The following is a 23053-nucleotide window of genomic DNA, read 5'->3' as shown; positions in this document are numbered from 1 at the left end:
CTCCTCCCCAGGGGACTGGTGGTCGCCCAACTGGCGTCAGGTGCTGTCCTGTTTTCCTCCATGCCTGGGGCAGCCCCTAGCACATAGGCTTCTACACCTCCGAGCAGCATGGGCACCTCCCTGTCACGCCACAGCCACAGAGGTGCCTCCTCCATAGGGTCCTGGTGGTCTATCTGCCTGGGGAGATTTCCTGTCAGTCCTTACAGCTGGCCCTGGCCCTGACTGCCCCGTGCCATCCTGCCCTGGTCACCGTTGGTCCCTCTGGCATCCTATCTCCAGGTCCTACAAGTCCTTTCTCTCCCCTTTCTCAGCAATTCCCTCCACTTCTCCGTGTCAGCCTTCCATCCCCAATGGTGGGGATCCCCAAATCCAGATGGCTCCTAGGCCCACCCTCCCTGCCATGTGACCAGAGGGTTGTGCAATACAGACCCCTCCCAGAGGGGATTTTTGAGGAGGGCCCCCATGGCCCGCCCCTGGGGGGGTGGGGTGGGCGGAGGTTGGGCCAAATATATATAGGAGTGGTGGCCAGAGACAGCCTAGCCTGCTCTGAACCACCATGCTTGCTCTGGAGGCTGCACAGTAAGTGGGTAACCCCCAAACCTGTTCTTGGGACCCCCACCCCACTCAGCATCCTCAGCTTCTGTGGCACCCAGAGGCAGGTGATAAGGGTGATTCTCCATCAGCACTGTCTTCCTAGACAGGGTTCCAAAGATGGCATGTAGGTGTGACATCTGTCCCCAGAGTGTTGCATGGTTCATTTTCTGGCACTGCACCTTGAGTTTTGTCTGTCTCTGGTTTCTTCTGTCCAGCCATTGCCTTTGGTTCCTGGTTCTACCCTGGCTGCCCATCCTAGCGCACAAAAAATGTGCTGCTCTGCGCATTTCCCCTTACTGTGTTCCTTTCTAGCCCGGCTCTTCAGTCCATTGGTGCTCCTAGTCTCAGCCAGACTTACTAAGACACTCAAACCTAGTCCTCTGGCCACCCTGTCCCCAGCTGTCTGGGGACTTTCTCCCCTACTTTCCCTGCCTCCCCCAGTGTCTGTGCATGCAAATCCCAGGGAGAGTGGGAGACATTTGCCTGGCACCCGCCCCCTACTTCCTGTCCTGATAGGGGTGTGGGGTGATTGGTGGGGGTGGAGGGGGAAGGCTGGGCGCACACAGGGACAGCCTACAGACTGCAGAGCTGTGGTGGGTGATCACAGCTGCCGCCACCTCCCCTCTGGGCCCCACAACCACTTTGAAACTCAGGTGGCTGAGGGCGGCCCTGACATGCCCCTGTGTCTCTCTCCTGCCAGGCTGGATGGCCCACACTTAAGCTGTTTGGTGAGTTGGAGGCCCCTGGGGGATGGAGTGGCCCGGCATGGCCCATGGGAACTAACCTTACTAAGATCATCTACTTCTGCCTCAGTTTCCAGTCTCTGTCTCTCTGTCTCCCCTGACCCCTTCCCTACCACACCTCTCTGCAATTTTTCTCAAACCTGGGGCTACTTCCATGACCTTGTATAACTGTCTATCTCGTGCTCTTCCTGTACAGCCCCTTCTTTGGGGTTACGGATCTTCCATCTTTTAACTGTAGTATTTTGGACACTTTTCCCCAACATTTTTTTAACTCATAACCCAGCAACAAGACTTTTCCTATGGTGGTGGAGAAGCCCTTTCTGCTTTGAGTTTTGTTGGCCTTTGTTGGTTTGGTTTTGTTTTGACTGGTACAGGATTTCTCCTGTCTGGCTTTCAGACCCCCTAGCTGCCCCTCAGAGTATTGGGGATGTCCATGAGAGACACCTGACTTGTAAGTTGTTTAAAGTTGATGTCTTAGGTGTGTTTCAGTGAGTGCCTTCATGATATATACCTCTGTAGCCATTACCAGGCCCAGATCTAAAAAAATTTTCCATTGTTCTGGAGTTCTTTCCCAGGCAGTCTCATCCAATATTTTATGCTGGTTCATTTGAACCTTTAAAGTGACTTATATGTAGGTCTTTGGACACCTGACCTCTTTCCTTCCATGGTGTGTTAGGTACCCATTCTTTCCCTTTACTGCATGGTCCACTGCCCATCAGAATGGCCATAGTTTGCTTATCCCTCTTGCTGAGATGCTTGTGATCTGAGGTCTGAGCAGAGCCTCAGGATGCTCTGTGCATACAGGTTTCCATCTCCCCTGCGTGAACAGGAGGGATGTGCAGGAGTCAATGGGCAAGTATCTGCTTCAGGTCTAGTCTCCACTGCCTCTGCAATGGCCGTCCGTGGCTGAAGCAGCACACAGTTGTTGAGATGAACTGGTATCCTGGATTAAAGAAGGTGGTGAATGCCTGTCCCCCATACTTGGAGGATGAGGCTAAACAGTTCTGGGCCAGCCTGGGCCAGCCTGGGCTACAGAGGGAGTTTCTGGCATACCAGTTGCTTACTGGAAACTACAAGGTTTTCTTGAGGGTCAGAGCCTTGGCAGATGCTAGCTTCTGGGTGTGTCTTATTCATGGATATAGGGTCTGTGTGTGTTTGTTTCCGTCCCCATTTCCTTCTCTCACCTGTCTGTCAGTCTTCCCCAAGGTTGGGGAGGGAATGTCTCCAAGGCCTGAGATGACCCTGTCCTCACTCCGGCAGTACCCAGAAGGTGTCTTCTATGACCTGGACAGCTGCAAGCCCTTCAGTTACCCAGATTCAGATGGGGGCCTTGGTGAGTAACCCCAGCTTCATACCACCTTGGGCCCAGTTCACAGAGGGTGATCTGAGGCTCATGGGAGCTCTCCCCCAGCATGGCAGCCCCTCCCCAAACTACCTCCTTCCCCTCCTCCCGCCCATCTGCTCCCCTATGCAAATTCTGGGGTCAGCGATTTGCACAGCTTACAAAGGCCCCTCTGTGTGGGACCTTGAGGGTGTGGGTCTTCTGACCTCCTTCAGCTACTAACTCTGACCCTTCTCCCAGACTGTACATGGGGCTGGACAGAGGCCGCGCCTGCCCCTGCCATCGCTCCCTATGAAGCCTTCGACCCAGCTACAGCTGCCTTTGCCCACTCCCAGGCTGTGCAGCTCTGTTATGGTCAGGGTCCCAGCTCCTCCACCTACAGCCCTGTGGGGACCCTAGACCCAGCCCCCAGCTTGGAGGCCCCAGGGCCTGGCCTCCAGGTATACCCCTCAGAGGACTTCACCAGCCAGGTGAGAAGCAGGCACAGCTTGGAGGGAGAGTTCTCACTTCACACTTCTTGTACAACCCCTGAAATGAACTTCTGGATTTGGGGGGTAGGGAGCATACAGGAACACCCTTCCAAGGTAGCTCAAGTGTCCCCTGGGCTTCCTGCTGTACACATTAATTCAGAACCCATGCCATCTACTGGCTGTACAGCTTGGGGCAACTGCCTCAGCCTCTCTATGTATTGGGACAAGAACCAAGGCCAGTGTCCACACTGTACAGGAAGATGTAGACCCAAGTAGTGAGAGCCACTGAGGTGGGGAGGACCAAGAATGATGCGCAGGCGATCCTGGGCTGAGGTGGGGAGGACCGAGGGAGTGATGTGCAGATGACCCTGGTCTCCCACAGACCCTGGGCTCCTTGGCTTATGCTCCGTACCCCAGCCCTGTGCTGTCAGAGGAAGAAGACATTCTCCTGGACAGCCCTACCCTGGAGGTCTCGGACAGTGAGTCAGACGAGGCCCTCTTGGCTGGCTCCGAGGGGAGGGGATCTGAGGCAGGTATGTGGGGTGGAGATTTAGTGGGGGATGCTGACTGGGAGTGGGGGGAGAGAATGCAGGAACAAGAGCTCCCTAAACAGTTATTAATACTTCCCAAGGAAGTTTCCAGATCCATGCTACTTGTCGCCTGTGTGACCTTGGTCAAGGACATCTGCCTTTCTGTGCCTTTGTTTCCATTGTGCACAAAGACACAGTAACAGCTAAAGGAAACCCGATACATGCCCACAGTCCCCCTCTCCTATACCTCTGTGTCTGACAGCCTTTCAATCAAATTATTCTCTGTTGGACCTCAGTTTACCATGTATAAAACCAGTCATCTTATTTATACTCCCTCCCTCACTGGAGGGATTCTAGGCACAGGGCTCAACCACTGAGCCAAATCCCAGCCCTCTTACTTTTAAAAGACACTCTCACTGATTTACTGAGGCTGATCTTGAACTTGGTGATCTTTCCTCAGCTTCTGGAGTAGTTGGAATAATAGGTCCGAGCCAACCAGACCCAACTCAGTTGTGGAAACTAAAGTGTGGCAAGGGGCCGTAGCTCTGGGGGTTCCTTTAACGGACTTCCCCCTCTTAACACTGGTATCCAACACCCTCCAGGTGCACGCAAGAAGCTGCGACTGTACCAGTTCTTGCTGGGGTTGCTCCTGCGCGGGGACATGCGAGAGTGCGTATGGTGGGTGGAGCCAGGTGCCGGCGTCTTCCAGTTCTCCTCCAAGCACAAGGAGTTGTTGGCTCGCCGCTGGGGCCAGCAGAAGGGCAACCGCAAGCGCATGACGTATCAGAAGCTGGCCCGAGCGCTGCGCAACTATGCCAAGACCGGCGAAATCCGCAAGGTCAAACGCAAGCTCACCTACCAGTTTGACAGCGCGCTGCTGCCAGGCGCCCGGCGTCCCTGAGCTCCCCGCTGGAACCCCTTTCTGAGCCCTAAGTCCCAAGGCCCATGGAGCCCCATATGGAAGGGCAGCCACGGTCCTCAGCTCTCCCCAGGGCCTCCCCAGAGTCTCTTGTGCCATGTATGGGATTCCAATCCAGGATGGTCGTGTTTGAGGGAGCATTGGCCATTCTACACGGTTCCAGAATGACAGGTTTCTCTGTGGGGGCCCCTGGTGTTGTCTACGGTTCCAGAATCCGCAGATACTTCTTATGAGCCCGTCTCACACGCCATCCCACCAGCAGGTGGCGCTGTCTTCAGTGCCCAAAGCCTGGTGTCTGTTGGCCGGATTGGGTTCCTCTGTGCTCCCCTGAGGCCCTTGTCAGATCTAAGATCTAGTTATGTTTGGAGCTCCCTGAGAACCCTTTGCCACCCGTGTGTGACTTTTCTCTGTGTCCATTTATGACTTGTTTGTTTGAGACAGGGTCTCACTATGTAGTTCAGGCTGGCCCCCAACTTGTGACAATCCTCCTGCCTCAGTCTCCAGACCAGGCGTTTTCCTTTTTTGAGAGATTTTTACTATGTAACCTAGATTGTCCTCAAGCTTGTGACGATCCTTTTGCCTCAGGCATTCCTTAGGAACCTCTGGGTTCCGTGTCTGAGATGAATTGTTGGGTAGGGTAGGGGTGGGGTGTTCAGTGAATCTTACAGGTTGTGCTCTACCCTTCTGGGGTCTTTTGATCATATGGGAAGCTCTCTAGGCTTTTAGGAGCCCTGCATTCACACACTGACTGTCTTGTTTAAGATGTGACCTGTGTGTTGTGTTTGAGGGTCATTCTGGTACTTGGCCAGTGTGGGATGTGTGGCAGAAGGTATGGCTGTGGCAAGGCCTTTGTGTGTGTGTGTGTGTGTGCCTTTTATTTTTGAGATTGGGTCTTCTGCAGCTCAGGCTGGTCTTGAACTCACTATGTAGCTGAGGATGACCTTGAGTCCTTGCTTCGGCCAGAAAGCTCAGATGTCAGGCAGCACCATATGAGTGTTTTTTTTTTTTTTTTTTTTTTTTTTTTTTTTTTTTTTTTTCCTTTTTCTTAAGTCAAGGTCTATTTGTGTAGCCCAGGCTGCTTCAAGCTCATAACACTCTTCCTGCCTCCGTGTCTGGAGTGCTAGGACATGTCTTACCACACTGTGCTTGCCCATGCCATGGCTAATAAACAGACTTCAAGAGCTGGTCACCCCCCACCCACAAGGCAGGCAAATTAAGTCCCCGCAGGTGCTTTCTTCAGAGGAAAGTCCGCTCGCTCGCACAGTAGTTTTTCAAACCAGAGGGCACTCCCACAATCCAGATATCTGAATGTGAATCTTTGGACAACTGGTGATCTCTGGCCAGCTTTCCTGGGGCTAGCCTCTGTCCAGGTATCTGCCCAGGATCCTGCCCAGTGCCTGCCTGTCTCTCACCAGTGACTTCTCACACCTGCCTGTTCAGGCCCAGTCTTTTGCCTTTCAAGTGCTGTAGGCCAAGCAGGCTCAAACTGTGGATTTCTCTTGGGCCTCCATGGCAGAATCAGAACCCAGAGCCTCGAAGCCTGAGTGAGCTGGGTCACCCAGGCTTCCGTCCTCTGAGAAACAGAAGATGAAGAGGCCCTTAAAATTCTTTGCAACCCTGATGAGCCTGTAACACACCAGAACTCATGTCTGTGGGTGGCCCGGAGGAGGAAAAGGATCATGGAAGATCCAGGCGTCCATGTGGTCAAGGCTAAACTGTACCAAATAAAATTATTTCTTCAAAACCCCACATCATCATTCTACATGCATAATAAATAAAGCCCTACATCAAAATTAAGCCATTTGAGACCCTTTATCAGAAACTGACCCCTGCCAATAGCTGAGCTCTTCTGAGACTGTGGTAGTTACAGGGAACCGGACATGGGGGAGGAAGCTGATGTGCCAGGCTGGGGCTTGAATGGCAAAATCACTGTTTCTCACCTTTCCTTTCTGCTCACCCCTCCATTCCAGACGTCTGGCTTTTGTGTGTTCGGATTTAAAGATAGGACCTTCCTTACATTGTAGTTCAGGCTGGTCTTGAAGTGCCAATGGCCCTGTCTCAGCTCAGCCTCTGGAATTCCGGGATACAGGGATGTGTCATTACAATGGGTCGCTGTGCAACTTGCCTGCTCCCTAGGGAGCGAGGTTTTTGCACAGCAACCAATGGTATCACAGGGCTTAGTGCCCCCAGAAACCGGGAAACTTCCGGCTGTTAGGGGATTTTTGGAAAGTAGAAAGGAGGGAGGGGCGCAAGAAGTAAAAAGAATCCGGGCAGATTGTCTTCGATCCCCTGGACCCTCACCTGGTCCCTTCTTCTGACACCCTCCTGGGCCAGCCACACCTGTGGTTCCCCAGTCCCTCTCCTCCTTAGCCCCTCCTCCCCGCTGGTGCTGGGAAGGAGCCGGGTCTGGGCAGCCCTCCAGGGCCTTCCCGGCCTCTCTGCACTCGGCTGGTGACGGGCAGCTGGCCAGGCCGCTCCCATGGGGACCCGGAGCAGGACAGGGCGGAAGGGACACCGAGACCTTCTCCCCGAGGCAGGCACCCGTCCTGCCTACGCGGGGAAATCGGACTATCCTTCTCGGCTCTGGTTTCTAGAAAACTCCTGACTGGGGCTGGCTAAGAAAGGCTTCCAGGACCCGCCCCGCCCGCCCCATGCACCTGAGACTCCCAGCCCTCTTCTTCTTCTTCTTCTTCTTCTTCTTCTTCTTCTTCTTCTTCTTCTTCTTCTTCTTCTTCTTCTTCTTCTTCTTCTTCTTCTTCTTCTTCTTCTTCTCCTCCTCCTCCTCCTCCTCCTCCTCCTCCTCCTCCTCCTCCTCCTCCTCCTCCTCCTCCTCCTCCTCCTCCTCCTCCTCCTCCTCCTCCTCCTCCTCCTCCTCCTCCTCCTCCTCCTCCTCCTCCTCCTCCTCCTCCTCCTCCTCGTCTCAGGACCCAGGATTCCCCTCCTCTTTCCTTTTCTCTGTTCCTTCTCTTTCTTTGCCTCCACACAAGCGCCCCTTCTGCTTCCTCCCTCTCCCCATTCTTGTTCCTCCTCCTTCCCCTCCTCGTTCATCCAGGACTTAAGGATCTGGACCCCTGCGCCCTCAGACTCTGGAACCCCAGTTCCCTTCTTTCTGAGGTCATGCAGTCTTCACCTTTGCACCTCCACAGACTCAGGTGTCCAAACACCCCTCCCCATCCTCACTAGAGCCCTGGCATCCCTCCACTCCTGTCTACTCGCTATTTCTCGCCCTTTAGAGCATGCAAGAGGAATGTGGGGCGGCCCTGCGCTGCCTCCTGGGAGTCTCGAGACTCCATAAAGGGCTCCTCCTAGAGACCCACCTGTCCCTGCTAGGGCCCGGCTAGAGCCACTGCAGTCCCAAGTCCTGGGAGCAGGGAGAAGGTCGCCGACATGCCTGAGGCTAAACCAGGTGGCTGGCCCAAAACTTTCTTGGGGGTGGGAGTGGGGTGGAGGGCAGGGTGCAGACAAGGGGATGTCTCTACTATGGGAGGAGGGCGTCCTTTTCCTGTTCCTGTATCTAGGTTGAGTGTGGGTTCTTTCTCTGCTTGGGGAAGAGGGACCCTTTCTGTGTGCCCAGATGGGTTCCTTCCTAGTGCAGGACGGTGAGGTCTCTTGTCTGTGTAGGCTTGGGAGTCCCCCTTCCTTCCTTTTCTGGGACTGGGAGACCCATCTTGGGTAGAAATTATAAATTAGCCTTGGTTTTTTTTCTCTCCTTCTGTCTCTCCTTGCTCCCTCACCCCATCCCCACCCCAAGCCCTTCAGGCTGTCCTCAAACTCTGTAGCCCAGGCTGGCCCCAAACTCACTCTGGAGCAAGGCTGGCTGGGAAGTACTAATCTTACTGCCTCAGTCTACCAAGACTGGATGGCTGGCATGTGCTACCACACCCTGCTAGGTGCCCTCTCTTTTCTTTCCTTTTCTTTTCTTTTCTTTTCTTTTCTTTCTTTCTTTCTTTCTTTCTTTCTCTCATTCTTTTGTTTTTTCTTTCTTTTCAAGACAGGGTTTGTCTGTGTATCCTTGGCTCTGGCTGTCCTAGAACTAGCACAGTAGACCAGGTTGGCCTCAAACTCACAAGAGATCCACCTGCCTCTGCCTTCCAAGTGCTGGGATTAATGGCGTGCACCACCACCACCTGACAATACAATTTTTTCCGGGATTGGGGGTGGTCTCTTTTTCTTGAGGCCGATGGGATCTTTCTTGCATACTGCTGCGGCTCAGCTTGGAGATAGGGTCCTCTTCAGGTGGGAGAGCACCCTTGAGGTAGTTGAGTTTCCTCACTGAATGAAGATTGGGGATCATGGGGTACCTCTATGGACACAATAGCATTTCATGTGCATGCAATGATACTCTTTTGTGTGAATATGAGAACCCCCTTGGTGTGCAAGTTGGGCTTCTGTGAAGGAATTATGTGTCTCTCTTCCACGGGTGGAGCCCCCCCTTTTTTTTTGTTTTTTGTTTTGTTTTTGCTATGCTGGGATGGAATCCAGAGCCTCCTACCTGCTTGGCAAATACTGGCTGTGTTCCAGTATCCCGGTCTCTCTTCATGTGCAGTTAGACATATTCCTTGTTGGGGGGGGCGGCAGGGACAGTCTATATGCTGATTGGGGCTTTCTCTTTTTGTGGAAGTGGGCACTGCACACAAGCCCTGATGTCACCTACCCTGAGGTGGCTGGTCCCCTGGGGGTCAGCCCAGCCAAGTTGAGGTAGAGACCAGCTCCCTTGCACAGACTGACCCATGGGTCAGTGACCCACACCACATGGGAGACTGCTGTGGTCAGCACCAGTGTCCAGTTTCCAGCCCAAGGGAAGGGCTAATTATACCCCAAACCTGAAAGGTCAGGCTGATGGCCAGAGGCTGGGGTGAGGCTACAAGGGGAGGGGGAACCTGACTCCATACTCAGGGTTGAGATCAACTTATGCCGGGACTGGGGGATCTGTACCCCACCATACTTACCTCCATCTGAGGGAGGAGGATCTTGAGGAGAAGGTTTGAGGCCTGGACCCCTAGTTCTGAGGACAAAGGTCTGGGTCTGGCCTCTGGATTCTGAGGAGAGAACCATTTTATGCTGAAGTCTCAACTTCTATGTTACAGCGGCCAAAAAGGCCCCAAAAGGCAAGGATGCCCCAAAGGAAGCCCCAGCACAGCAGACTCCTGCAGAGGCCCCCAAAGGTGAGGCTCCATCAGCTCTCTCCTCCTGGCCCTGCTCCACACTGTTCTAGACTGTCCTTGTCTCTTTCCTATAGCTGTTCTCACACAGGGTCAGATCCACAGGCCTTCCTGGCTTCCCAGCATCCCAGGCTGGTGGCACCTCACTCTGAGTGATCTCTCAGGCAATTCTTGCCCAGTTCCCAAAGGCTGTGTCCATATTTACATGCCTTTTACCCCAAAGTCCATTCAAGACCATCCTGACCATAACCTGCTGGTCCACAGATAGGGAAACTGAGGCTCTAGAGACTGAGGGAGCCTAGTAAAGCTTATGCCTTCTGGATTAAAATCCAAGCCACCCCTGTGATTTCTGCTTTCTGAGCAGGACGCTTACTGACCCCTCCAGATCACTGCTGACCCCCTAATCCTTTCTCCTGAGCAGAGGCTCCACCTGAGGACCAATCCCCAACTGCAGAGGAGCCCACAGGCATCTTCCTGAAAAAGCCGGACTCTGTGTCAGTGGAGACTGGTGAGCCCTTGAGAAGAACAGTCTAGAAACTAAGTCTGAAGGAGTAGAGTTCAGTCTGGACCCCTGGATCTGAAGGAGGAGGACTAAGGAGGACTCCTGGATCTGAGGGTGGAGAGCTAGGCCTGGACCCCTGGGTCTGAGGAAGGAGGCCTCGGTCTTGAGCTCAGGGTCCTCTCTGGAGAGCTGGGTTCCTCACTACCTCTCTCCTCCAGGGAAGGACACGGTGATTCAGGCCAAGGTGAACGGGAAGGAGCTCCCAGGCAAGCCCACCATCAAGTGGTTCAAGGGAAAATGGCAGGAGCTGGGCAGCAAGAGTGGAGCCCGGTTCATCTTCAAGGAATCCCATGACTCTGCCAGCAATGTGAGACCCATGACAGGACCAGAGGCGGGGCTGGCTACCGAGCCGGTGCTAATGGAGCTCTGGCACCCCCTAGAGGGTGGCTGAGGTCTACAGAGTGGACTAACTAGGGCTGGCTGGCGCAGGGCTTTGGGGTCCGGGTGGGAACTTGGGGACTGTGAGTCTCAAGCACCCGCCACCCTGGCCCCCAGGTGTACACCGTGGAGCTCCACATTGGGAAGGTGGTCATAGGGGACCGCGGGGATTACCGTCTAGAGGTCAAAGCCAAGGATGTCTGCGACAGCTGCGCGTTCAACGTGGATGTGGAGGGTGCGCTAGCGGGGGCGCCGGCGAGGGCGCAGGCGGGGCTGGGGGCGCTGGCTGGGGTGGGGTGGATGCGGGTGTGGAGATGGGGTGGTCATAGTCTCTTGGAGGAGAGGGTCCAGACTCAGTAATGGGAAAGGAAGAAACAAAATCTCCAGGTTTTGCATAGGAGGAGGTATAGACTTAGGGAGTACAGGTGTTTAGCAATTTGGGATGCCCATGCAAAAGCTTAGGAGGCGTCCAGGTTTGTGTGAGCTGAAGGCTTGGGTGGACAGAACCTCCTGCCTCATAGAATTTGGGTGTATGGGTTCAAGAAGGGGTGCGCAGCCTAGGCAGATTTAGGAGCAAGCAGGGATCTTGCAGCCTCTGGGGTTCTGCAGCTCAGTGTGTGAGGCTTGAAAGCAGGGGTTGCAGGGATGCAGTTGCCCTGGCCTGGGGAGTAAGGACCTGATGGCTGGAGAGTGGGCATGGTGACCAGCAGAGTGGGCACTCGGAGGAGTAGAGAAGTTGTCCTGTTACACGCTTTTCACCCAGCACTAAAGATGAGGCAGGATGGTTGGTGCCAACCCCAAGTGAGCCTGGGTTACACAGTGAAATCCTATCTCAAAATAAATAAATTAAAATAATAAATTAAAAATGGGAGGGAGATGCAGGAAGGTTTCTGTTACACACACACACACACACACACACACACACACACACACACACACACACGAGAGACAGAAGGGGGAGAGGGATGGAGGGAGGGAGGGAGAGAGAGAGAGAGAGCGAGAGAGAGAGTGCTGTCTAGGCCTTCAGAGAGAGAGAGAGAGAGAGAGAGAGAGAGAGAGCTGTCTAGGCCTTGAGAGAGAGAGAGAGAGAGAGAAAGAGAGAGAGAGAGAGAGAGAGAGAGAGAGAGAGAGAGAGAGAGAGAGAGAGGTGTTGGCCCTAAAGATGGAGGACAGTGTACCCAAAGAGGTTGTGAATTGTGAATGCCTTACTTTACCTCTCCCCATCATTCCCCAGCGCCCCGTCAGGACTCATCCGGTCAGAACCTGGAGAGCTTCAAGCGCTCGTGAGTGCCTCTGGGTCCTGGGAAGAGTGCCTTACTGTCACTGAGAATCAAGGGATATTTTTCTTGGGAGGTGGAGATGGGGGACAAGGGGTGGGGAGCCTGGGATAGATCTTAGTGGAATTCCCACCCCCTCTTAATGATTACAGGGGTGACGGGAAGTCAGAAGATGCAGGCGAGCTGGATTTCAGTGGCTTGTTAAAGAAGAGGTGAGTTGGCCTAGATGGCAAAGGTGGGGTCACAAGAGAGGGACAGTAGCTAAAGTGCCAACACCTCATTTCTCCTTACGAACCACCTTCCTCCCTTTTTCCCTTCCCTTTTCTTTTCCTCTGCATGTGGTGGATGAGTGTGTGTGTAGGGGGCAGAGGTTGGTTTCTGGTATTTGCTATCACTCTCTAGTGTGTGTGTGTGTGTGTGTGTATGTGTGTGTGTACATGTATGTGTGCATGCATGTATGTGTTTTTGAGGCAGTGTTGCTTTGCCTGGCCTTGCCTGGCCTTGCTATGTAGATTAGCCTGGCCTTAAATTCATACAGATCTACTTGCCTTGGACACTCAGGTGCTGGGATTAAAGGCAGGCGCCACCATGCCTAGCCTTCCACTTTATTTTTTTGAGATAGGCTTTCTCACTGAGCTTGGAATTCAGTAGACTGGGCTAGAGCAAGCTAACAAGGTCCAGGCATCCAGTTCTCTCCACCCCCAGCCCCAGTATTTTATTTTTTATTATGCCTGTGGGTTTGTGCAGATGAGTGCCATACCTGCGCAGGCCAGAAGAGGGTGCTGGATTCCCTAGAGTTGGAGCTACAGGTGGTTGTGCGTTGCCTGATTGAGGATGTTGGGAACTGAGTATGGGTTCTCTGGGAAAGCTGTGTGTGCCCACTGAGCCATCCCTCCACCCTCCACCCCTAGGCTTTCAGTTTATTCCACTATCATCTCATCTATATCTTCAATCCTTCACATTAGCCAATCCACCTTTACCCTGCCCATAACACCATCCTGTCAGCCATCTGCCCAGCAAGCTCTTAAAGTCACCATCAGCTGTGAATCCACCCTGCTCACCCAGGCTTCTGCCCCCTACCGGTCCAGCTCTGCCTCCCTCCCAGCCTACACCTACCCATCACTGGTCCCCACACAGCAATGCATGCCCTCATCCTCCATCCACCTAGCTGTCTCCCTCACATCTATCTGCTCCACGTATCTATTCTCCCACCAGCTTCCTGGCTCTCCATCCACCAAGCTGCCATTACACTAGGATGTCTATTTGTTAATCCATCCCTCTCCACACACTCATTCCCTGAACTATTAAGGTCCTTCCTCACCTCCCTGCCTGTTTATCCAACTGTACCTGCATCTCTCCCCCACAGCACCCAACAATCTACCCAGACATCTGCTCCCACACATACCCAGCCCTCCAGCCAGCCTTTTTCTTTTGTTTCTTTACCCCTTCACTGACATGAACCCTCACCCTTTGAGCCAACCCCTTAGAGCTTTCTGTTAAATTTAGCAGTGTGAGGTTGGTATTCTGTAGATTTTTTTAAAAATTGCATTGGGGCTGTGAAGATGTCTCAATCAGTAAAGTGCTTGTTGTGCAAGTGTGAAGATCTGAGTTCAAATCCCTAGCACCCATGTGCACGGTCAGGCTCAGAGCTGTGCTTCTGTAATTGCAACACCAGTGAAATGGGGATAGATAGATTCCTGGAGTTTGATGGCCAACCAGCTCAAGCAAGTCAGTGAGTGCCAGGCTCAGTAGAGACCAACTGTGACTCAAAAAATAAGGTGGGCCAAGGGAGATGGCACACTGGGTAAGGGCTCACGTCATGAAGCCCGAGGGCCTGCACTTGGGAACCACACAACAGGGGAGAGAACTGACTCCTGAAAATTGTTCATGCTATAGTGTGTGAGTGTACCTGCACACACACACACACACACATACAAGTGCATGCATACGTGAGCAAACACAACACACATGCACACGTACACATAATACAAGCATTAAAACATTTAAAACATAAGGTAGAAAAGTGATTGAGGAAAGACAGTTGATATCAACATCTGGCTACACACAGAGATGCACACCTGTACACACACACACACACAAATAGCAGAATGGAGAGATTGTGACAATTTATTGTTGTTCTCTAGAACACTTATTCTCTCAGGTATCCACCATATTACTGGCCATGTGTCTGCCCTTCATGGCTTCATGTATCCCACTGACAGCTCCACTTACTGACTCATTCCTCTGTGGATTCTTCTTCCAACCGGCCACAGGCTTGGCCATCTTGTATCCACTTAGGACCCAATGCTTGTTTAACCCTCCTAGTTGTGGATGCATGTACCCTGCTATTCTCCACCCACCCATCCATCTGTTTGTCTGTCCTCTCACCCTCTACTCTTGATACCAATACAAATTCATATCCCAAGTTCACCCACACATCTACTATCTGTCCCTTCCTTCTTCCTTCTTGAAGGTCTCTGCATGCATCCCTTCTGTCATGCACTGCACCTCTTGTGAGTCTTTCTGTCCACTAGGCACTGGGCTGAGAGGCACAGAAAAGCTCCACTTGACCCTGGCCTGACTCCTTCAATGGCTTGGGAAGACAAGAGAGGTCAAAAGACAGGGGCACACATGAGGCAGTTTGGTGTGGTTGGAGGAGGTGTCTGCAAGGATCTGAGAGCTCAGGGCAAGAGTAGGTCAGGTGGCCTTGGAGGACCATAGATACTTCACAGAGAAGAAAGCACCAGCATTAGGGTTTATAGGACAGAGACAGGGGCATAAGAGGCTGGAAGCAGCAAAGAGCCTGGAGTGCTAAGGACAGGGCATGAAGCTGGTTTGAATGGCCTGAGCGGTGGTGGAAAGGTCAGTAGGTTATTGATTGCCAGAATGAGGAGCTGGGGCTCCCCCTGAAGGCAGTGGGGAGCCATAGCAATATTTAGAACAGGGAAGAGATGGTTTCTGATGTGGATGTTGGAAATGTTCTGTGGGGACCATGGGTGGAAAATCCTAGAAAGGAAGGTGACTGATACATATTTGCTGGATAAGTGATGGATGGATGAGTGTATGGGGAGAGGGGCAGAGAGGTAAAGGAATGGACGGATGGATGGATGGATGAGTGGACGGGTACATGGGTAGAAAATGAAAGGGAATATGGAAGGATGGTCACATAACAAAGTGCACCGTGGGTGTGAGGGGTGGAGAAAACCCTAATCTCCTCAATACTGGTGCCCTGCTCCCACAGGGAAGTGGTTGAGGAGGAGAAGAAGAAGAAGAAGAAAGATGATGATGACCTGGGCATACCCCCGGAGATCTGGGAGCTCCTGAAAGGGGCCAAGAAGAGCGAGTATGAGAAGATTGCCTTTCAGTATGGCATCACTGACCTCCGTGGCATGCTGAAGCGGCTCAAGAAGGCCAAAGTGGAGGTCAAGAAGAGTGCAGGTCAGCACTGACCCAAGGGGGATGGGCGTGTCCTCCAACACAGGGGACATGTACCCCAGACAAAGCCTGGCAAGTGGTTGACCTCACTCTCAAGGGTCTCTAAGCCCACAGGAGCCTCCAGACTTGACCCTGGAAAGACTAAGGTCTGGGAGGAAGACTTGACTCCTCTGGAGATGATCAGGCAGAGAACTCTCCTTTCTGCCCCCCGGTCTCCTGCCCTTACTGCTGGTCATCTCCATATCCCTTGGTCTACCCTGTGATCTTTTCTTCATCTCTAGCCTTCACTAAGAAGTTGGACCCAGCCTACCAAGTAGACAGGGGCAACAAGATCAAGCTGGTGGTGGAGATTAGCGACCCAGACCTTCCTCTCAAGTGGTTCAAGAACGGCCAGGAGATCAAGCCAAGCAGCAAGTATGGACAGGGCAGTTGCTGCACAGGGGCGATCTGGAGTCAATGCCCAGAAATAAGAATGGGTTCCAACCTTTCCCTTTAGCTGTGTCCTTTATAATGGCTGCTCTCACACCAGGTATGTGTTTGAGAATGTGGGGAAGAAACGAATTCTTACCATCAACAAGTGCACGCTGGCCGATGATGCTGCGTATGAGGTGGCAGTCAAAGATGAGAAGTGCTTCACCGAACTCTTTGTCAAAGGTGGGGCTGGCTCCAGCCTGAACCTGGAGAGGGAAGGAGGGAGGGAGGGAGGGAGGGAGAGAGGGAGGGAGAGAGGGAGGGAGGGGAGGGGAGGAAATTGAGTGGGTCCTGAAACTGCTGGCTTCCTCTTTCCCACTACATAGAGCCTCCAGTCCTGATTGTCACCCCACTGGAGGACCAGCAGGTATTTGTGGGTGACCGAGTGGAGATGTCAGTAGAGGTGTCTGAAGAGGGTGCCCAGGTCATGTGGTGAGTTGAGCTCTGGTTTCTGAGCTGAGCACAGACAGGAGGTGTCTTCAGGTTCTTCACCTCAGTCCTGGTCTTTAGTGGACCCAAAACTCCCTGGGAGACTCAGATCCCAACCCAGGAGGCACTTGAGGCCTCCATTATCTTTAAAACTCCCCCTTTACTTTTGACCTCAGTTCTAGAACTGACCTCTGTCCCATCCCTCTGGCTGTATTGAACATTAACTCATCTCTCAGCCAGTCATTTGCTCTTGGATGTCTCCATCTATGCATCTGTTATCCACCTGTCCACCATCCTCTCATTCATCCATCATGTCCCCATTACCTACCCATCATCCATCCATTATCCATCACTTGCCTATCATGCCTGACGCATCCATCTTTCTATTATACACCCCCCACCATTCCATCCACCATCCCTCCATCCATGAATTGGCCACACATCCTTCTATAATACATTCACCTATCATCCTCCCACTCACAATCATCAGTCCATCTTTCCATCACACATTCTCCGATTTATCCATCATCCCTTCACTCATCCATTACCTCTCCATCTTCATCCATCCCCAACCCCATCCTTCTATGCCTTTTCTCCTCCTTCACCATCCATTATCAATCTATTTATCTGTTCATATCTTCATCTATTCACGAGTCCATCCACCTCCCTACCCAACTTCTCCATTGACTCATTCAGCCACTCACCCATCATCTTCCAATCCATCTCTGTCAAGCGTTCCTTCATCCATTCACTCACCCACCTGTCCCTTGCCCCTCCATCCACTCACTCACCATCTAAACCAATCACATGCCCATCCAGCCCTGCTCTAACCATAAGCCATCCTTCCACCTTGAGACTGCTGACCTGCCTTCCCTCCACTCAGGATGAAAGATGGTGTGGAGTTGACACGGGAGGATTCCTACAAGGCACGCTACCGCTTCAAGAAGGATGGGAAACGGCACATCCTCATCTACTCTGATGTGGCCCAGGAGGATGGGGGCCGCTATCAGGTCATGACCAATGGAGGCCAGTGTGAGGCTGAACTCATTGTGGAAGGTATGGCTTCCTCTCAGAGGGCTGGATGAAAGCTCTGAGACTCCAGATTAGTGTGTGTCCTCTTCAACCCCAACATGGCCAGACGCTACATCCTGCGCTCACACTGGTGCAGCGGGCATCATGCCCTTCCTGCTGCATTGACACTTCTTCCCTCAACTCACCAGAAACAACACTGAATGGGGTCTGTGCTCTGGTTGATGTGGAGTCCATAGGATTTTATGTTCTGTGAGTCTATGTTCCAAGAGAAAGAAAGAAAGAAAGAGAAGCAAAACAAAATCTGTGTAATTTATGGTCAAATAAATAAGTTTTTCTATATGTGGCCATTAAACAAAGGAAAGTGCACCCTGAGCTGACTCCCAGAAGTGGACCGCCAAGATGAGTTCTTAGATGACACCATTGTACAGGGAAGAGAAAGAGACAGGGGGGAGGGAGGGGGTAGACATGAATATATATATATATATATATATATATATATATCTATATCTATATCTATATCTATATCTATATCTATATCTATATCTATATCTATATCTATATCTATATCTATATCTATATCTATATCTATATCTATATCTATATCTATATCTATATATCTATATATATATATATATATATATATATATATATATATATATATACATCTATACATGTATGTATATATTCACACATTCAGCTCTCTTTACCCAGGGGTTCTATGAGTTAGGGCATGCTAGCCAAGAGCTCTACCACTGAGTGACACCCCGGCCTCTCATCGGGGATTCTAGGTAGAGGCTCTGGGCATGCCCCCAGCCTGCCTCAGGGCCTTTGCATACACTCTTCCTAGGAGGGTCTCAGCATTCTCTGTAGCATTTCCCTTGCCCTTCTCAGGCCGTCTCACGCCTAATTCATGGAATTTCCTTGTTCACTCTCTCCCACTAGAACATGACCCTCCACGCACAGTAGGTAGTTTGAAGCTTATTCATCATTATATCTCCAGAGCAGCATTCAGCACATAGTGGGTGCTCACTTGTTTTTGTGGCCTGATTGGAGTGCCAGGTTCCCACCCTTCTTCCTCTTCGTCCAGAGAAGCAACTGGAGGTCCTGCAGGACATTGCAGACCTGACGGTGAAGGCTTCAGAACAGGCTGTATTCAAGTGTGAGGTGTCTGATGAGAAGGTGACGGGCAAGTGGTACAAGAACGGGGTGGAGGTCCGGCCCAGCAAGAGGATCACCATCTCCCATGTGGGCAGGTGAGGCACAGGTAGAGGGGACAGTGTGGCGTGTGAATCCTTGAATTGGCTGAGTGGGACACATGCATCAGTTAGCTATGGCTGTGTAATTAGACTCACCCATTTAGAAGAAGTGTTGCTTTAATCTGAGTCTGTGGATTGGTTGGAAACTGGCTGATCCATCAAGATCTCGCTGCAAAGGCATGGTGTGGAGAGACAACCAGGACCATGTTTGGGATGCACAGGAGAGCAAGAGGTTAGAATTCAGTAGGCAGTGTGTGAGCACCTGAGATAAATTCCGATGAAAGTCTGAGATGGCTGTGGCCCAGGGTCACATCCTCCTGAGGTCCTTCATGAGAGCTGTTTGTTTTTCATGAGGAACTGTGGCTGCTGGTGGCATTGATAACAATGGTGCCAGTCTTGATGCTGACAGGGAACTTCCTAAGTGCCAGCTACCCCCTAGATGTCTCACAACACCGAGATAGTGTCATTACCTCTGCTTGTGGATGAAGAAACTGAGGCACAGAGAAGTTTGGTAGCGTGGCCAAAACCACACAGCTAAGAAGTGGGGCTAAGCTCAGGCTAGACCATCACAGAACCTCAAATAAGAGCATCGGCTGAGCCGGGCGGTGATGGCGCACCGCACGCCTTTAATCTCAGCACTTGGGAGGCAGAGGCAGGCGGATCTACAGAGTGAGTTCCAGGACATCCAGGGCTACACAGAGAAACCTTGTCTTGAGAAAACAAAAACAAAAACAAACAACCAAAAAACAAACAAACAAACAAACACCAGCGGCTGTACAAACGTGAGGACTTGAGTTCAATTCCCTGCATCCATATGGAACACTTGGCATGGTATTGTGTGCCTGTAATCCCATCACTGGGGAGGCAGATAGAGGAGGATCCCTGGAGTTTGCTGGCCAGACAGCCTAGCTTAATTGATGAGACCCAGGTCCCCCTGAGAGGCTCTGTCTCAGAATGGAGAAGGACTAGAGAGATGCCATAATGATTAGGAGCACCAGCTACTCTTGCAGAGGACCCAGGTTCAATTCCCAGCACACACATGATGGCTTTCACAACCATCTTTAACTCCAGTTCCATGGTATCTAGTGCCCTCTTCTGTCCTCTTTAGGTACTGCACACACATGGTGCACATACAGATGTGAAGGCAAGCATGCATACATGTAAATCTTAAGGGGAAAAAAGTAGATGGTGCCTAAGGAATGACACATAAGTGGATCTCTGGGCTCCATATGCTTCTCATGGTGGCATTCACAGAAGCATATAGGGTGATATGGCCTGACATTACCCCATTACCCACCTGCTTTCTGCCTTCTAGATTCCACAAGCTGGTGATTGATGATGTCCGCCCTGAGGATGAGGGAGACTACACATTCGTGCCTGATGGCTATGCCCTATCCCTCTCAGCCAAGCTCAACTTTTTGGGTAGAGACGGCCTTCCTTTTCTACTAGGGATGGAGAACCCACCCTCTTGGACCCCCAGGATCCTAGAATGTCTCCCTGCTAGATTGAGATCCCTAGTTTTACAAAGGAGGTCATAGCAACTGTCTGTGGGGCCCATGGACAGAGTCAGATGAGATGTTCAGAGCGTGGTACATGCTGATGCATGCATGATGAGGAGTAGGCATGGCTGGGGCATTTTCCCCTTCCCTAGGACCTCAGACTCAGGTTTGCTTCCAGAGATTTCTCTGCCTCTGGATTATAAAGGAAAGATGAGGCAGGGACCTGAGAATTTAGCTCTAATCCTCTCATCTCCTTGTCCTTCCAGAAATCAAAGTGGAGTACGTACCTAAGCAAGGTAAGGGCCATGGTGGCCCCAGTGTAATTTATGTCTGATCTTGGGGTGTTGCTTCTTTGGGGGACCCTATGATGGTATTGGGGAGCCAGGTCCCCAGTGCCTCTTTTGTGCCTCTAGAGCCCCCAAAGATCCACCTGGACTGCTCAGGGAAGACCTCAGATAACTCAATTGTCGTGGTGGCTGGAAACAAGCTGCGGCTAGATGTGGCCATCACGGGGGAGCCACCTCCCACTGCTACCTGGCTAAGGGGAGATGAGGTACATTTCTGCCCCTGGTCCCTCTCCCTCTGGCTTGCCTAAGTGGCTTCAGGCAAGGGGCTTTCTCTCTCTGAGCTTCAGTTTCATATGTTATGAAATGAGGACAGGTCTTCCTTCTGTGTGATATAGTTGTGAAGATTGCAGGTTGTGTTGGTCTACACAAGACATGGGCCTATTCTCCATTCATTGACCTTTTCATCAGGCTGCTAGTTAGTCAAGACTACCAGTTCATCCATCTCTTCAGTAACCCTTCCATCCACCACTTACTCAGGTATCAACCCACTCACCCATCCATTACTCACCCACCCACCTATCCCGCCACCTACTGACCCCACCCATCCATCTACACATCTGCCCATTTAGCTATCCACGTGTTTACCCACCCATTCATCCATATACACATTACCCATCAATCTATTCACATACCCATCCTTCCATATATCCATCCTCCTCCTACCACCACCCATCCATTATCCACAACCCATTTATCTTTACACAACCCATCCATCTACCACCTCTTCACCCATTGATCTGTCCACCACTCATATCATCCATAATCCACGTATTCCTCTGTAATCGAACCACTCATCAATCTCCCACCCATTCACTCATCTAACCCATCCACAATTCATTCATCTACCTGTTTCCATGCACCCGTCCCTCCATTTATCCATCCTCCCAAAGTCTACCCATTTCAATTAATGTAACCAATACCAGAGCCAGATTATCTATCTATCTATCTATCTATCTATCTATCTATCTATCTATCTATCTATCATTTATTGATCTATCTATCTACCATCTATCTATCCATCTATTTATCTAGTGTTGGTCTTGTTTCAGCCCCTGGCCAGTGTTTCTCTGCCTGGCTCTGGCCAGGTTGAGCACCATGACAGGGACTACATTCTGGAACAAGATGCTTACCTCATAATGGTGGGGACACACTGAGAGGAAGGGGCTGTGGTCTCAATATCCTCTTCAATGGCACCCCCCCCCCATTGGCTGAATGTTCTCTTACTAGATCCTATCACTTTTTGCTTCTGTTTGTTTCTCAAGACAGGGTTTTTTTCTGTGAAGCCATGGCTGTTTGGGAGCTCACTGTATAGACCAGGCTGGCCTTGGCCTCCTGAGCGCTGGGACTAAATGCCTATGTCACCACCACCCAGCTTTAGGTCCTATCATCCCAGTAATGAGATGAAATGGGACAAGCCTTCAGGACATGAGTCTTTGGGTAACATTGATCCAAACTGTAGCAGCATTGAGGGCTTTTCTTCTGGAACATGGGCGGCATAGCTCCATGTTTATCCACCCCCCCCCTCCCCAGTAACCACTAAAGTACCACCCTCATGAGATGCAGCCCTGGCTCTGTGCCTTCTTCTTTTGGGGGAGGTGACACAACTCCACACGATAGCTTCCCAAGATGCCTGAGACCAAGATGTGCATGTGCACGTGTGTGTGTGTGTGTGTGTGTGACAGAGAGCAGGAGTTGTGGGAATGTGAGGTTGCTTTTAGCTAAGAGTATCCAAAATGTTTCCTGGAATAAGTGATAACTTCCAGTTGACCTTAAGGAGGCTTGAGGCAGTGATTGGGATTCCTGGTAGGGGTTCTGCTGCTAGATTTTATCCCCAGCATTGCACAAATCAGACATGGTGGTTCACACCTACTATCTCTGCCACTGGGAGGTGGGGACAGAAAAAAACAGGAGTTCAAATCATCTTCGGCAACATAGGAAGGCCCATGGTAGTATAGATTACAAGGACCTTGTCTTAGAAAGAAGAAAAGAGAGAGGGGGAAGGGAGGGACAGACAGAGACAGGGGGGTGAGGGGGAAGAGCAAGGCTGTATGTACACAGATAAACTGTGACTCTTGAGAACAAGACATAAATCTGTGTGGTGGACAAGAAGGGTGTGGAGGAGGAAAGTCGGTGAGTCCAGAACTCATATACATGTGGCCATAGAGAAGCCACTGCAAGATTTCTAGGCATTGAGGCAGGCATGGTCTGGGCAAGTGATGCAAGCCCAGCTTCTGGGTGGCTGTGTCCAGGTGTTCACTACCACGGAAGGCAGGACACGCATTGAGCAGAGGCCAGAGTGCAGCAGCTTTGTGATCGAGAGTGCAGAGCGGTCAGATGAGGGCCGATACACCATCAAAGTCACCAACCCTGTGGGCGAGGACGTGGCCTCCATTTTCCTGCGGGTTGTGGGTAAGCAGGGGGTTAAGGAGATGAAGCATGTGGTGGCTCACGGCGGCCTCCAAGGGTGCCTCTGACTCTCATTGTCCCTAACCTCCATCCAGATGTTCCTGACCCTCCAGAGGCTGTTCGTGTCACCTCAGTTGGAGAAGACTGGGCCATTCTGGTCTGGGAGCCACCAAAGTATGATGGAGGACAGCCAGTGACTGG

The 23053-nt window shown here is 51.6% G+C and overlaps 2 protein-coding genes across 8 annotated transcripts in view; both read left to right on the top strand.

The window, feature by feature from the left end:
• The first annotated feature begins 543 nt into the window (after positions 1–543).
• Spib (Spi-B transcription factor) lies at positions 544–6395 on the top strand. 7 transcript variants are annotated; one of them, XM_076933319.1, is made up of 6 exons: positions 544–579; positions 1295–1322; positions 2598–2670; positions 2920–3149; positions 3532–3678; positions 4282–6395. In XM_076933319.1, exons 1-6 carry the CDS (start codon positions 557–559, stop codon positions 4456–4458), a joined length of 678 nt encoding a protein of 225 aa, XP_076789434.1. In that variant the 5' UTR covers positions 544–556; the 3' UTR covers positions 4459–6395. The 7 variants fall into 7 exon arrangements, with proteins under 7 accessions (XP_076789434.1, XP_034339782.1, XP_076789413.1 ...); XM_034483891.2 differs by having other exon boundaries at positions 3532–3682; XM_076933298.1 differs by having other exon boundaries at positions 2544–2670; positions 3532–3682.
• A 1455-nt stretch (positions 6396–7850) lies between these two features.
• Positions 7851–23053, top strand: part of Mybpc2 (myosin binding protein C2) — a 22979-nt gene continuing 7776 nt past the window's right edge. Inside the window, exons 1-18 of the mRNA XM_034487987.2 lie at positions 7851–8004; positions 9686–9763; positions 10182–10268; positions 10481–10629; positions 10818–10935; positions 11935–11983; positions 12130–12189; positions 15219–15415; positions 15694–15826; positions 15942–16066; positions 16210–16315; positions 17196–17368; positions 18432–18597; positions 19916–20022; positions 20366–20395; positions 20513–20652; positions 22696–22855; positions 22948–23052. Of these exons, the coding sequence (XP_034343878.1) occupies positions 7986–8004; positions 9686–9763; positions 10182–10268; positions 10481–10629; positions 10818–10935; positions 11935–11983; positions 12130–12189; positions 15219–15415; positions 15694–15826; positions 15942–16066; positions 16210–16315; positions 17196–17368; positions 18432–18597; positions 19916–20022; positions 20366–20395; positions 20513–20652; positions 22696–22855; positions 22948–23052 (2002 nt within the window). The 5' untranslated portion in view covers positions 7851–7985. The remainder of the gene's footprint in view (positions 8005–9685; positions 9764–10181; positions 10269–10480; positions 10630–10817; positions 10936–11934; positions 11984–12129; positions 12190–15218; positions 15416–15693; positions 15827–15941; positions 16067–16209; positions 16316–17195; positions 17369–18431; positions 18598–19915; positions 20023–20365; positions 20396–20512; positions 20653–22695; positions 22856–22947; position 23053) is intronic.

This window comes from Arvicanthis niloticus, chromosome 1 (assembly GCF_011762505.2).
Source record: "Arvicanthis niloticus isolate mArvNil1 chromosome 1, mArvNil1.pat.X, whole genome shotgun sequence".
NCBI classification, from domain to species: domain Eukaryota; kingdom Metazoa; phylum Chordata; class Mammalia; order Rodentia; family Muridae; genus Arvicanthis; species Arvicanthis niloticus.
This window is presented reverse-complemented; position numbering and strand designations above follow the sequence as displayed.